Here is a 12,748-nt window from a genome sequence, read left to right as displayed (position 1 = left end):
AGAGACTCCTGTCTGCCAGTCATCTGCTTTTCATGGGGTCGGTCTCGCTCTCACCTTTCAACCCGGGGAGTCTGGACGAGGTTGCTCGTCTGCCGACACGCGGGAGGTCTCTCAACAACCCATCCTGAGAAGATAATGTCACACAGGTAATGTCACACATTCAAAGAGGCCGATTATTCTAGTAACTTACAAATGCCTGTCTTGAGATCTTGCTGGTGCTACTTGACATAAGCACAGTGCAGTGAGAAAAGGTTCACTGTCTCTGGCATGAGACATGGGCATACCAAGATACTTCACCGTCACATGTAACTTATGCTGGTCTCCCATATGTGGTCGCATTGTGCCGCTTCCCGAGAGAGCGTAATTACTTCATATGATGATGATTAGACTTCCAATCTAAGCTCATCACTGCAAAACCAGTCCATCCCCTGAGCCAAGCTCAACGAAATCGTATTCTGGAACTTTGCCATTCATCCTTGCCTCTTCAGCCTCGACAGCCTGTTTAAGAGTATATTGCGTACGCATAAGCAGTGGTGCGATGATCCCACCGCCCTCCTTTGCCTCATCGTGTGTCGCAACCCAATACCGAGCTCCAGTCTCAGCCACAGCTTGGATACCATTCAGAGCTCCCAAGTTTAACTGTTTCGTCATCCAGATGCGGACGTCGTGGAGGCCATGAAGTAAAGCGAGTGTTGAGAAGCCGGACTTGCGAATGCACTCTAGATCTGTTGCTTGTATACCGTGAGGAGAGTACAATATTGTCTCCGGTGTTTCCGAGTCAAAGGCAATCATAATGGCCGAATGATAATACAGGGCGTTTCCTTCCGTGATGACGCGCCCAATTCCGACCCATGGCGGGAGGCCGGAAATGCTAAGATCAGACTTCCAATCTTTTGTTTCGGAGGAGAATCCAGGGGTAGTGGTGACGGAAGAAAAGTGACTCCATGAGCGGATGAGGTCAGCAGCTTTATCAGTAGCAAACACTGGCGTTGACTTTGGAAGTTCTTCTAGAGTCGCTTGGTGACAGTGATCGGTGAACTCATGCGAAATAGCCACGACGTCGATATATGATCTGTCAGTGACCTTTGGGGTTTCGGAGCCGTCTTCAAAGCCTGCAAGAATTGAATTGAGTTGGTCCATAGTTTTCAGGCTAGGTTCGACGACATGCCACTGTGTGGAGAACCATGACGCGACGTCGGACTGCGGACCTTGCAGCCACGGGTCGATGAGAACATTAAAATGCTTTCGACCAGCAGGCGGGACCGACGATGGAGGATAAGGCAGTTGAATGAGCCATGTGGTATCGGCATTGAGGTGTACGAGGACGGGCCGTTGAGACCTCAACGCTTCCAACCAGCCAGCTCGGTCGCCGACTTTGATCGTAGCCGGCGCCGTTGATGCTTGTGGTTTATCTTGAATAGCCATAAGAATGTCGTTGGCTTCGGATTTCGTGGTGGAGTGTCGAGGTTGAGGTGTTCAAGATGCGTTTTCATGGGGTTTACTCGGTGCACGACGGTTCCAGTTGATGTTGGATTGGTGTCCTAAAGAGGAAGAGAATGACGTAGTCGAGTTGCTCCGCCCCCATGATCCGTTTCCAACATGTACTAGCATCACGTCGTATGGCTGGCAACTCCAACTACCTCAGTGATTACTTGGTGCACAGGTCAGGTGAACGCAAGCCATGAAACGGCGGCTTAACTGTATCACAAGTCTATAACATTATCATAACAATGTGCACAATCTCTAAAATCTATCTCTGCATGTTTTACACTCGTGACGGGGGTTTCCATATTGAAGTAATTCCAGCTCTCGGACCCCTTTTGGATAATACTTTATCGCACGGACTTGATGGTCACCATGAGCGGGTGTTTCTCCCAGAGAATGTAAGACTTCTGATCCGACCAATTCTCACTCTCTTGGCAAAGGCTGAGGTCAAAGTTCCAAAGCGTTTTGGCCAGGATGAGTCTCATTTCGTGCCAAGCAAGACTAAGACGGAGAAATTATGGTCAGCCGGCCGAAGCTGCTGCAACTTAGAAAAGGAAGAAGACTTACTTGATTCCAATGCAGTTCCGAGGGCCGATAGAGAATGGCTGGACAACCTCTTTCGTGTTTGACTCATACTCTGGCCCGGGAATCCAACGCTCAGGGATGAATGCTTCAGGATCCTTGAAGTTGCGCGGCGAATGGTTCGCAGGGAACTGCGGGACGGAGACGCGAGTCTGAAATAACAATTAGCAACCTTTATCCATGATGAGAGGCGATTCACAAGATTTCATACCTTTTCCGGGATCCAATGTCCTGCAACAGCGCTACCACCCTCGGGAACTTCCCTCCAGACTCCAACAGGAACTGGGGGGTACCAACGCAGTGCCTCATTGAGAACGGCCGTCATGTATGGCAACGCAGAAAGTCTCTGAATGTCCAAATCGTCTTCAGAGTCTACCCCGCGTATTTCGCTCACAAGAAGAGCCAGCTTGTCGGGGTTCCGGAGGAGCAAGTATGTGACGCCACTGAGAATGGTTGCCGTGGTCTCGGATCCAGCGACCATGAAGACAGACGCGTTGTTATACATGTCAAACTTGTCAATCTGTTTTCCCTCGGGCTGGCTGAGGACCAATTTCCAGATATCGGCCTTATCCGTGTTCCTTTCAAGCCTGCGATCGACTCGTTCAATGGAATGCCTGAAGTGCATGTCGGCAGCCTGCTTGAGTCTCGGTGGTGTGATCAACTTCACAATGTTGCCCAGCCATGACCACTCCCGCCCAACTTGGGCGAAGGCGCCGTTCTTGAGATTGTCGAAAATGTTGGCGACCCATTCTGAGTATTCTGAGTCGGCGAGAAGGCCAAGCGATTCTCCAAACGCCAGCTCAGCCATGATGTCGAATGTCGTCAGGTTGTACAACTTCACCATGTCGAACTTGGCGTCAGAGTCTGTCTGGATGCCACGGCGGATGTTCCCCATGAGCTGATCTACGTACGACAAAATCAGTGGTGCCTGAGCCTTGAGGCTTCTTTCCGAAAACGCTGGCGAGAAGACTCTTCGGAGGCGGCTATGGTCGGAGTCTGGCAATGTCGTGATCAGATTGCGGTGGCCGTTGGGGTCGGTTCCGTACACACGCGGATCTTTCGGGAAGTTTTTCTTGCCTCCCGTCTTGTGGGCGTAGATGTCCTTCCAAGCCTGGCCATTGATGATGCTAAGTCTGGAGGCCCCAATTCGTACAACATCACCGTACTTGGCGTGAAGAGAGCTGAGCCATGGAAGCATTTCGCCCTTTGTATGCACTGCCATGTATGGAATGTCCGAACAGCGGGCATAGAGCGGACCAGGGAATTTGGCTAGAGGATGAAAGTACGCATTGTACAAGAGCCCGACGACGAAGTAGACGGGAATCTATAACAAGAGAAGTGAATCGTCATGATTAGCTCATACAGCTCGTTGTATGCCTTAGCGGCGTTCGACTTACGAGAGCCAATGTTGCAATAAGCATTTGTGCTGGACTAATTTGAGCCAGACTCTCCAACACCGTGGCCGAGAAGGTCGACCAATTGGCCAGAATTTTGTTCGTATCAAGTGTCATCTTTACTGACTATGATGAACTGTGATCAAATTTGGCTATAGTCTAGACGAAGTGCGAACCGCCCATTACTTATACCAACATTCTGTGTTCCCTGGAGTGGCCCTTCCATCAACAACCGAGTATCGGCCACTAGGAGTGTAGCAAAACTCCGTGACAAAGCTCTCCAAACAAGACAAAACTCCGCTGGGTACTAATTCCAGTCTTCCAACCCCGAATATCATCGCATTGTAAGGGCATTGGCAAAGAAATGCATGAGCCGGCCGTCGGATCGCCAATGTCCCACTACTTTCGGGGTGGAGTTCGGAGCGGACTGAAGGGGCCCCACTTTCGACCAAACTTCGGAACAACTTTCTCGGAGAACCGGGAAAATATTCACTTCCGGGTGTCCGCACAGGATCAGCATTCCCCCTTGCGCAACCGGTACGCTTTTGTGCCCAGGATAGGGCCCTAACTCACCGCGTTATTCTCAACTAGCCTTTCGGCGCATGATGGCTGTTGTATTCATTGACTTGCAGCTGGTGTGATGTTTTCTCGGAGTGGCGGCTGCCCCTAAGGGTCCAATGAGAAGGGGCTTGGGTATTCCAGGAAATAATGAGCTGTCAATGAACATTGGTCAAGTATCCTTCCATCCCATAATACCTAGATCTACCTATATATAAATGCTGCCGGTCGACTCAAAAGGCCGAAAATCAAATCATTCATCGCCCAGGCATAACTATCTACAAGATCCTCATAACGCAACAGGGAATACCGAATCTTCCGGCTCATCTTCGTTCTCTCGCCCATTCATAGTCTCTAAGAAGGACCATGCGGAAGTTTCAGGATTCGAAAAATGACCCCGTCCGACACCAATGTACGAAAACGGCGGCACCCCTTCAGCCTCTAATGCGTGTGCCCACATCTGCGTGTTGACTGGCGTTGTTTCTTGAGGATTCAGTGAGCCTAGAGGGTTGTTACCGTTATGAACAACGTTTTCGACACAAGCTTGTAGCTTAACGATGTATTCCGGTGACTCTCCCGGGAAACCAGATCTAATGAGCAGATCCAATCTCTTCGACCATGCCCGTAATACGAAATGCGCCAGAGTCGCGCAGGATTTGTCGGTAACGTTGAATAACCCGGGCCGGAACCGGTAGAGTATTTCAATCTTTTCCCAGGCACGTTGTGCAATGGGTCCTTCAAGTCTTTGTCCCAACAGCACCACGACGTAGAGTAGTACCTCGAATTGGAAGTTGAAATCAGCGAACCAGAGGAAACCCGTACCCTCTGAAGAAGAGTAAAGAAACGACGTATGCTCAAGCGTGGAAACAGCCCACATGAAAGCATTGTCCTCTCCGCTCTGACCCACGGCGTCAGGTCTAGGCCCGTCACTAATGCTCTTGATCAAGTGCCGTTTCTGTACAAGAAGAGCCGATATGAGCCCTTGAGCCATGACGTGTACTTGTCCCGCGTGGGGGTTGCATCGGTTGTCCAAGATGTGCTGGAGGCCCTGTTCGAACAACTCGAAATGGGTAAGGTAGTAGCTCATCTGCTGTTCTCTCGTTCCCCCTGCTACTGGCTGAGCACCGCCGGACTCATTCAGCTCGCCCATCATCTTCACCGGCTCGAGACCGGGCGTGTCGACTAGAAACTTGGTGATTTTGTGTCGGATCAAGCATAGAATCATCTCTGAGGGGCCGTCGCGGTCCGGTGTTGGCTGCGCAGCGGCCGGAAAGATGTCCGCGTCGTTCAAGTTGCTCGGCTCCCTAGCATCCCAGTCCCGAGGGAGCAGCGAGTGGCCAAAGCCGGAGAACAAAGCAAACTTTGCGTCGAGTGATACCAGCTGCCACCATACCCTGCGCCTCATCTCTGATTCAAAGGGCTTCAGGCCAAGCACATCGCCGTCGCGGTGGAGCCCCATCTTTTGAGCGATTCGGATGACGGTGCCGCTGAAGACCCACGAGCTGTGGCGGTCATATCTGTCTTGCAAGGAATACTGCCGATAAAGTCAGTATATCGCTTCGGCTTTCTTAGCTGTGGGGTCGTAGTTACCAAACTTACCAAGTACAGGCAGAGCGACTGGAGAATGACTAGATCGTTAGTACGCATGAAATTGAGCTGCCTCATTGTCTGGCGAATGCCAGCGGAAAACAAGGCCACGGCAGCTTCTTTAGTCTTTTTCAGCGCGGCCAAACATTCCTCCTCTGACATGGCAACAACTGCCATCAAAAAGATGGACAGCAGTAGTGCCATGATATTTTCTGGTAGACCTTGGGTGCCATTTGTAGCTTCCACGACATAGGGCTGAAAGGTGTGAACATGAATCACTTTGGTGAAGGGATTCACTCGGTCAAGAAAGATTTGCCAAAGCTTGAAAACAAGTGCGGCATCCGGCCAAGCGTCGAGAACTGAAGATTTGGGGGCGTCATCTCCAAGGAGTAGATCTGTGTTTGGGTCGGAAGGCCTGCTATCAAGTGGACTGCTGCGTTCGTTCTCATCAAGGCTGATGAGCTCATCCATGGCTCGGAGCTACGGTAAGGTATGTCATGTGAGTGGTTTGATGTCCAACGATAAGTGCGGAGAATGACGTACCTCCTCATTAACCAGCCCCAAGAGGTAGTTATCCATGAAGGCGAGCTTGCCATTTGGATCTTCTACCAGCTTCCCTTCCGGTGTCCATCTAGAGACCGGAGAAGGGTCCGCCGGACTTTGAGACTGCGACGTCTTTGGCGTGGAGACAGCATTCGGGGAAGCACTTGACGCCACCGCTGGAGCTTGACCACTCAGTAGCTGCTCACAGCGGGCTAGACGTGCTTTGAGAGCTTGATTGTACGGCTTCCTCCCTCGCGGAGGAGCTGGCGTTCCAGGGATGCATTGGCTGGATGACTAGTAGCAACACATCAGCCTCAAGTCCTCTAAGGCGCGGAGCAACCCGACGGAACATAACATACCCTAATGCAATTTGCACAAGGAAACACCCGGCTGCACTTGACTTTCCGCTTTTGGCATGCAACGCAGGCAATGAGGCGCCGACCGGTACCTGGCTGGTCACTATCGGGAGATATCGAGTCCGGCCCCGAGGCTCCGGATGGGAAGGTGGCCATGTTTCCCTAGGCGAGACAAGGGCCGAGAATCCCAGCGGGCCCGAAAGAACAGCCGGCGCTGTGAGGGCAAGAGGGAGGACTTTAACACTGGCCGGAAAGGAGAGGTGACGTGGAGCTTTGTTGCTTCGTGGTATGGGGAGGTCTGCATATGTCTCGTCGATACGGGCGCGCAAAAGATGGTGCCGCCTCCTTTTAATTCGCTCTGTACAGAGTTTCTGTCCTTCGGTATCGAAAGTTTGTCCGACGATCCGCAAACCCATGTTTCACTAGCTAGCGCTGTGCGTAATTGCTGAGTCGCCCCCGCTTACCTGGGTCTCTGTAGATAGTGCAATAGGAGTGTCGGATTAAAAGTCATAGCTCAAAGACCTAGCGGCAATAAGCTTGCTGCTAGCATAGCTGAACATACGCGCATCTCTTTATGATTAATTGTATGTTGTTAAAAGCAACATTGTCTCAAGATGGCAGTAGCCTAGTGGCTGGTTCAGGAGCATGAGCTTGGTCTTAACAAGAAATTAGCATAAGCTCTGCATACAATAAGCCATGAGTTAGCACAAAGCATTCAATCTTCATTACCTTACATGTACCTCCATGAACCTTCAATTGATCCCAACTTGAGCCCACTCAACGGGATTCCACATATCATGCCAGAATCTTTACAGACTGCTTGATGGGCAATAAGTGCCCCTTCATATCGATCGCCGCGAGCCGAGAAGGTCTCAGGAACTAAAATACCACACAAAATAAGATGCCAAACTATCAAACCTGGCGCAACATCGCGGAGAAGCGGGCGTCCCAACCGAATCATCCGCTGCTCTTATTTGGTAACTTTCAGCCTATAGGGTGCAGGGCTATCGTGCTTTAATCTCTGTTATGATTCATGTACTGACGATGCCAAAAGAACAAAGTAGCAAGCAGTTATGGGTGGGCCCATATGCTGCGTATCGCTTATCAGAGCCTACCGCGGCAGTTCAAGGTCAGTCTCGAAACGGACTAAAGCATAAGACTTGAATATTGCGGCTCTATGAGCCCTGGTGCCCGTATTTCACTTCATTCCCAAGTAGAAACGGTATGGTTAGCTTGAAAATCGTAGTTCATATGGCATTGACGACTATTCTCGCTGATCGATGGGCTAGAAAGATGTTAGATACACAACGCTCCACTTTTAGTCAGAAGAAGCATCCTGGGTAATATGCCACCATGAACCTCGTTGGTGTGGATCAATGGGTGTGATGGGAACTCCACCTTAGGTAGTGAAAGCATGATCTTCCATCAGTCCGGACTTATAGCGAAGTCCAAAAAACTGTAATTCACACACTTTACATCTAATCACGTGCTAGTAATTCAATGTGTTCCTTAACCGTCGGAAGCCAAGGTAATCACTGAATATACCATAGCAGATCACGACAGCACTCACAAGTCCAAATATTCAATCTCGTCCAATCACAAGTCAATTCATAACTTCAGTCTATCTGGGACTCGTCACGGGTCAATCCGTGTGCTCAATTCAAAGGCGCTGCCAAATTGCGAGTTGAAACATCTCCACCAGTCGGGTCTAGACACCTACTTGGTTCGACCATCGGCGTCCAGCCGCATCTTCTTGACACAATGACACAAACGCTCAATCTCGTCTCCAATTGTAGGTGCAGTATGAACGTGGTTATCCTGCAGCTTGTCGGCAGACGAAAAGTCCCAGTCGGAGCCAAGAATCTTGTTCAGCGCATCATTTGAGAAGCAGCTGCATGATGGATGACAGTAAGAGCAGAGCTTCTTGAAGAATCGATAGTCCTCAGTCTTTCCGTAACACTTCGGATCAGCCCGAGAGGCACTTTTGCAACTGACGTTCTCCTGCTTTAGACGGCTGATCTCCTTGTCGCACTTGGCACAAACACGGACAAAGAAGGTGGTGATACACATGGTGTATTCTTCAAGGTGACTAATCGCCAGGGTGAAAACAGGGGAGCGGAGGACTTACTCGTAAGTTTATTGTGTGTGGAAGATGATGTCGTGATGGGAGAGGCGTGAAAGATTTGCTGGCTTCTTTACAAAAAAAGTCTCATTAGCATCATTCATATATCAATATTGAGATTATATACACATACACACCAACTAACCTTGGAGACTATTCTGCTAGCTTTTGAGCTGAGATATTATCGCATTGTTTGTTCTTGCACTTTACGGTTTTGCGCTTTGTCCATGTAAAAGAACAATGGGATTGAATTACTCATGTCCGACTTGCATGATCAAACACATGCCATGAATAATGGGGCTTTCGTTGAAAATTTCAAAGAACTTTTGATTGAGGGGTATCAATTCGCAGGTAAAAGCTATGTGCAGCTAGAAAAGAAAGAGTATGTACAGCACTCATGTGGTATCATTTACGTCATGCGAATCAAGCGAAGAGATCCCCTCTATATCCCGACTTCTCATCTAGTACTCAGCGAAACGCTCAAGAGTACCAGTTGTTGGGGGTCCACTTGACCTGTTGAGGTTGTTAGCGGGTGTTGTACATTGGAACATATAGGTTGTGTTCGACTTACGTAGCTGGCGTCAATCTTCTTCAGATCAGGGACACCGAGGTTACCGGCATCAATGGCAATCTCGTGCTTGAGAATTTGAATGGCCTTCTCAACACCCTCCTGACCGAAGATGTTGGAGAACATGATGGGGCGGCCGAGACCGACAGCCTTGACGCCAAGGGAAAGAAGCTTGAGGACATCAGCGCCGTAGCGGACACCACCGTCGGCGTAGACCTCGATCTTCTGGAAGATCTCGGGGTCCTTCTCGTAGATCTCAAGAGCGACCTCGAGGGAGGAGGGGGAGCCGTCAAGCTGGCGACCGCCGTGGTTGGAAAGGATAATGGCGGGAACCTTGTTCTCGATGGCAGCCTCTGCGTCCTCAACGGTCATGATGCCCTTGATGATGATGGGGAGGTCGGTCATGTTAGACAGCTTGCGGTACTCATCCCAGGTGATGAGGGAGTAGTCGGAGTCGGCGGAGCCGACGGCGAAGCGAGCAGCGCGGTGGCGGTTGCCATCGGCGGCGGAGTCGACTGTGTAGACAATGCCATTGGCGCCGGAGGCCTTGATGCGGTCAAAGAGGACCTGGGTCGCGGTGTCGTTGGTGGTGAGGTACACCTGCTGGAAGGCGACCTGGCCCTCGGCCTTGACCTCGGCGATCTGCTCAATGGTCTTGGCGGCGTAGAGAGCGGGCATGTAGAGGATGTTCTCCGCAGCAGCGGCCCTCATCAGGTTGAGCTCAGCATCAGCGTGAGCGTAGTCAGCACGGGCAGCAGGGCTGATGAAGATCGGAGCAGAGAAGTTGTGGCCCAGGATGGTAGTGCTGCGCGAGTCAGCGATTTGCGGAAAACCCAAGAACCCATCCAAGGGAGTTCGTCAGAATAGGAAGCTTGGAAGCTTGGACTTACTTGAGGGTAGACTCAATGTTGGTAATGTCAACCATGGTGCGAGGGCGGAGGCGGTAACGGCCGAAGACCTCGAGGTTGTTGCGGTAAGACCATTCACCGGCGGCACCGTTGCGGTAGTAGGTGTAGTTCTTGATGGGGAGGTAGTTGCGAGCGGCGTACTCGAAGTCGGGAAGGCCAACCATCTGGGTGAGGTTGGGCAGGGCGCCAACAGCGAGGTCACCGAGGGCAAGCTCGATACCGGTATCCGGCTCGTTCAGGAACGGGCGGGTGGCGGCAGCGCCGGCCGCGAGGGCGGAGATGAGAGCAGCACGCATGTTGTCAGATAATGAGCGAATGTAAGTGAGTGATGACAGCGAGCACGTGTGTGATGAATCTCAGAGTCACCTCTTCAGCAAAGGGGACGGTCCTAAGAGTCTTATTTATCATGGCCACGACAATACAGCCAGACGTCACTTTTTTCTCTCTAAGCTCCCCCCTCCCCTATACTGCAATGTTCTTGGCGTCGCTCCGAGCCTCCTTGCTCATATCCGGATTCGGTTCGACGAGCGGGCCAAGCGGTTGCTACCCAAAGTCTACATGTTTAGAGGTATTATCCCAACGGACTCCATGACGTGCGCCATGGGTGTCGTTGAGCACCAGGAGAAGTCCGCAGGAACGGGGACAGCGGCCCCGTTTTCCAATGTTGAGATGCCAGTGGGAGCTTCTCTCTGAGTCTCTGCGCATGATGCCCCCGACGCTGGGGAATGGGCTGCATCCAGGGAAGGTCGGTCTTGGCGAACGGGCTGTCTTGATTCTTTCGGACAAGTCGGGTGGCACTCTGTAGTCCCAGGAAACTTGAATAGGCGGGTCTACTACTACGTAGAGGAGAACCCAGGCCCCAAATCCGGAAGCTTGACTTGCACCTGTCATGAGAGAATGACTGTGGGATAGCAGCGATGGTTCAAACTCAGATAGACGATGTCGACCCGCTGCCAAGCTTAATGGTGCTGCAATGCCTCCCTGATCCGGGGAGAAGCCCGTTATCAGATCTTGTAGGGTGGACCAGCGAGTGCCGTTAACGACCCAAGAACTGACGTATCAAGTTGATGGAAGACTGATGGGATGGAGCTAGTTTCACGTTTTTTTCCTTCTCTTTTTCTGCCTTCCTGTCTGTGCTCCCCCTCGGTTACCCTCGACGACAGGGTCTAGAAAAAGGTCAGCCACTGACAGTTGGCCGGCAAGGATAGAGCGGGTAACTGACTCGCCCTGGGAGGATATTTGGTAGCTTAATAAGGCGCTACCATGGCTGAATAATAACGGAGCCAAGTTAATGAGCCAAGTCGTCGCACGGGGGGTGGGCAATGCTCCTAGCCAGCACATGACACCAGCCCAGCCAGCGGGATGGGGCTTGGACAAGCGCGCGGGTGGTGACAGCGTGAATGGGGACTACAACGCTCTCGGGAAGCGAAGGTCCCAGAGGTCTGGATTGCAATTGTTGGCCCGGTCCTGGGGGGATCCCACGTCACGGACAGACTCCTGTCCCCGATTGAGAGACATTTGGGGGCTTTCACGCTTACAGAATTTCGGTCGACTTCCGATCTTCAGGCATCGTGAGGATTAGGAAGTTGAAAAAACTTCTGAACATGATGATTCCTAGCTTACCTCATTTCCATCCGATGTCAAGCCGCCCACGTGTCTTTAGAGATTCCTGAAGGTTAGTCCTAGGTTCTTAGTGCACTGAGCTCTACAGAGGACGGGCATTACTTCTCCCTCTGATCTCCCTTAATTGTTTGTTTGTTGTTTGCGGTTGAGAGTGCATTATGCTTGAATCGTCCGGTGTCTGGAAAACATTTCCTCGCTTTCTTCTTCAGAAACAGGGGTAAGCCTCCCGCCAAAGAGAAAAAGGGAGGTCGCATCTCCCGTCACATTCCAATGCTACCTACCACATTTGCACATGACGTATCCTGGAAGCGAGATTTTATTCTATAGCCCCCTCCGGTTCATTCTCTTTTTCATCTCTCTCTTTCTTGGACTGGGTCTCGCCCCAAGTTGAGAAAGAGTTGAAAAGAAATTTTGACCCTCAACTTGCTCAACTGGATTCCACTAGAAAACAGCCCTCGCAGTTTCCATCGCGAAAATTTCCGAATCCTCGACCAGGGTCCTGTTTAGGCGTTGACAATGCCGAGTAGCAACATCCGTCTATCGGACTTATGACCAGCCGCACTCACCAAATGTCGGATCCGTGTGGGAGCCCCTCGACCTTCCGGGAACAGTTTGCTGCCGGTGGTGGCAACCGAGCACGACGCAGGCCGTGGCGGAGCCGTAACTTGTAAGGCGTTGCAAAAAAAGTCAGTTTCCCATCACGACTGTATTCGTACGCCACGTAGAAAAGATCGCCGCGCTTCGCCAAGGACTCTTGGACTCCGCGAGAGCCGTCAATTGTAACGGTGAGGCAGCCGATGACAGTGCATTCTCGGTCTTGGTAACCGATAACGAGCACAGACAATGGCCTATAGCCCCATGCTGCTCCCCCGTCCGTCGATAACTGAGCTGTTGTCCGTGGGGGTAAATACTCAAGGAGACAGGTCCTGTGATGCTAACCCTCTCGATGGAAACCTGAAGATGATGGAGTCTGGCCCCGTTCTTGACTGACTTGTGGGTACCGGGCCGCTGGTTCGTCTGAA

The 12,748-nt window shown here is 51.3% G+C and overlaps 6 protein-coding genes across 6 annotated transcripts; all 6 read right to left on the bottom strand.

Annotated features, from left to right (window-relative positions):
* Nucleotides 1–405: 405 nt before the first annotated feature.
* On the bottom strand, nt 406–1,425 carry CCOS01_12453 (uncharacterized protein; the record flags this gene model as incomplete). The annotated part of the gene is made up of 1 exon (XM_060460602.1): nt 406–1,425. The coding sequence occupies one exon, from the start codon at nt 1,423–1,425 to the stop codon at nt 406–408; it is 1,020 nt and encodes a 339-aa protein (XP_060308650.1).
* Nucleotides 1,426–1,832: 407 nt separating this feature from the next.
* On the bottom strand, nt 1,833–3,578 carry CCOS01_12452 (averantin oxidoreductase; the record flags this gene model as incomplete). Its single annotated transcript, XM_060460601.1, has 4 exons — nt 1,833–1,986; nt 2,053–2,219; nt 2,279–3,391; nt 3,465–3,578. 4 exons carry the CDS (start codon nt 3,576–3,578, stop codon nt 1,833–1,835), a joined length of 1,548 nt encoding a protein of 515 aa, XP_060308649.1.
* A 730-nt stretch (nt 3,579–4,308) lies between these two features.
* Nucleotides 4,309–6,661, bottom strand: CCOS01_12451 (uncharacterized protein; the record flags this gene model as incomplete). The annotated part of the gene is made up of 4 exons (XM_060460600.1): nt 4,309–5,553; nt 5,619–6,086; nt 6,150–6,443; nt 6,509–6,661. 4 exons carry the CDS (start codon nt 6,659–6,661, stop codon nt 4,309–4,311), a joined length of 2,160 nt encoding a protein of 719 aa, XP_060308648.1.
* A 1,560-nt stretch (nt 6,662–8,221) lies between these two features.
* CCOS01_12450 (uncharacterized protein) lies at nt 8,222–8,575 on the bottom strand (the record flags this gene model as incomplete). Its single annotated transcript, XM_060460599.1, has 1 exon — nt 8,222–8,575. The coding sequence occupies one exon, from the start codon at nt 8,573–8,575 to the stop codon at nt 8,222–8,224; it is 354 nt and encodes a 117-aa protein (XP_060308647.1).
* A 532-nt stretch (nt 8,576–9,107) lies between these two features.
* Nucleotides 9,108–10,399, bottom strand: CCOS01_12449 (FMN-dependent dehydrogenase; the record flags this gene model as incomplete). The annotated part of the gene is made up of 3 exons (XM_060460598.1): nt 9,108–9,140; nt 9,199–10,000; nt 10,086–10,399. The coding sequence occupies 3 exons, from the start codon at nt 10,397–10,399 to the stop codon at nt 9,108–9,110; spliced, it is 1,149 nt and encodes a 382-aa protein (XP_060308646.1).
* A 799-nt stretch (nt 10,400–11,198) lies between these two features.
* On the bottom strand, nt 11,199–11,444 carry CCOS01_12448 (uncharacterized protein; the record flags this gene model as incomplete). Its single annotated transcript, XM_060460597.1, has 1 exon — nt 11,199–11,444. The coding sequence occupies one exon, from the start codon at nt 11,442–11,444 to the stop codon at nt 11,199–11,201; it is 246 nt and encodes an 81-aa protein (XP_060308645.1).
* Between the last annotated feature and the right edge of the window lie 1,304 nt (nt 11,445–12,748).

Source organism: Colletotrichum costaricense, assembly GCF_030867565.1.
Source record: "Colletotrichum costaricense strain IMI 309622 chromosome Unknown Scaffold_15.1, whole genome shotgun sequence".
NCBI lineage: Eukaryota > Fungi > Ascomycota > Sordariomycetes > Glomerellales > Glomerellaceae > Colletotrichum > Colletotrichum costaricense.
This window is presented reverse-complemented; position numbering and strand designations above follow the sequence as displayed.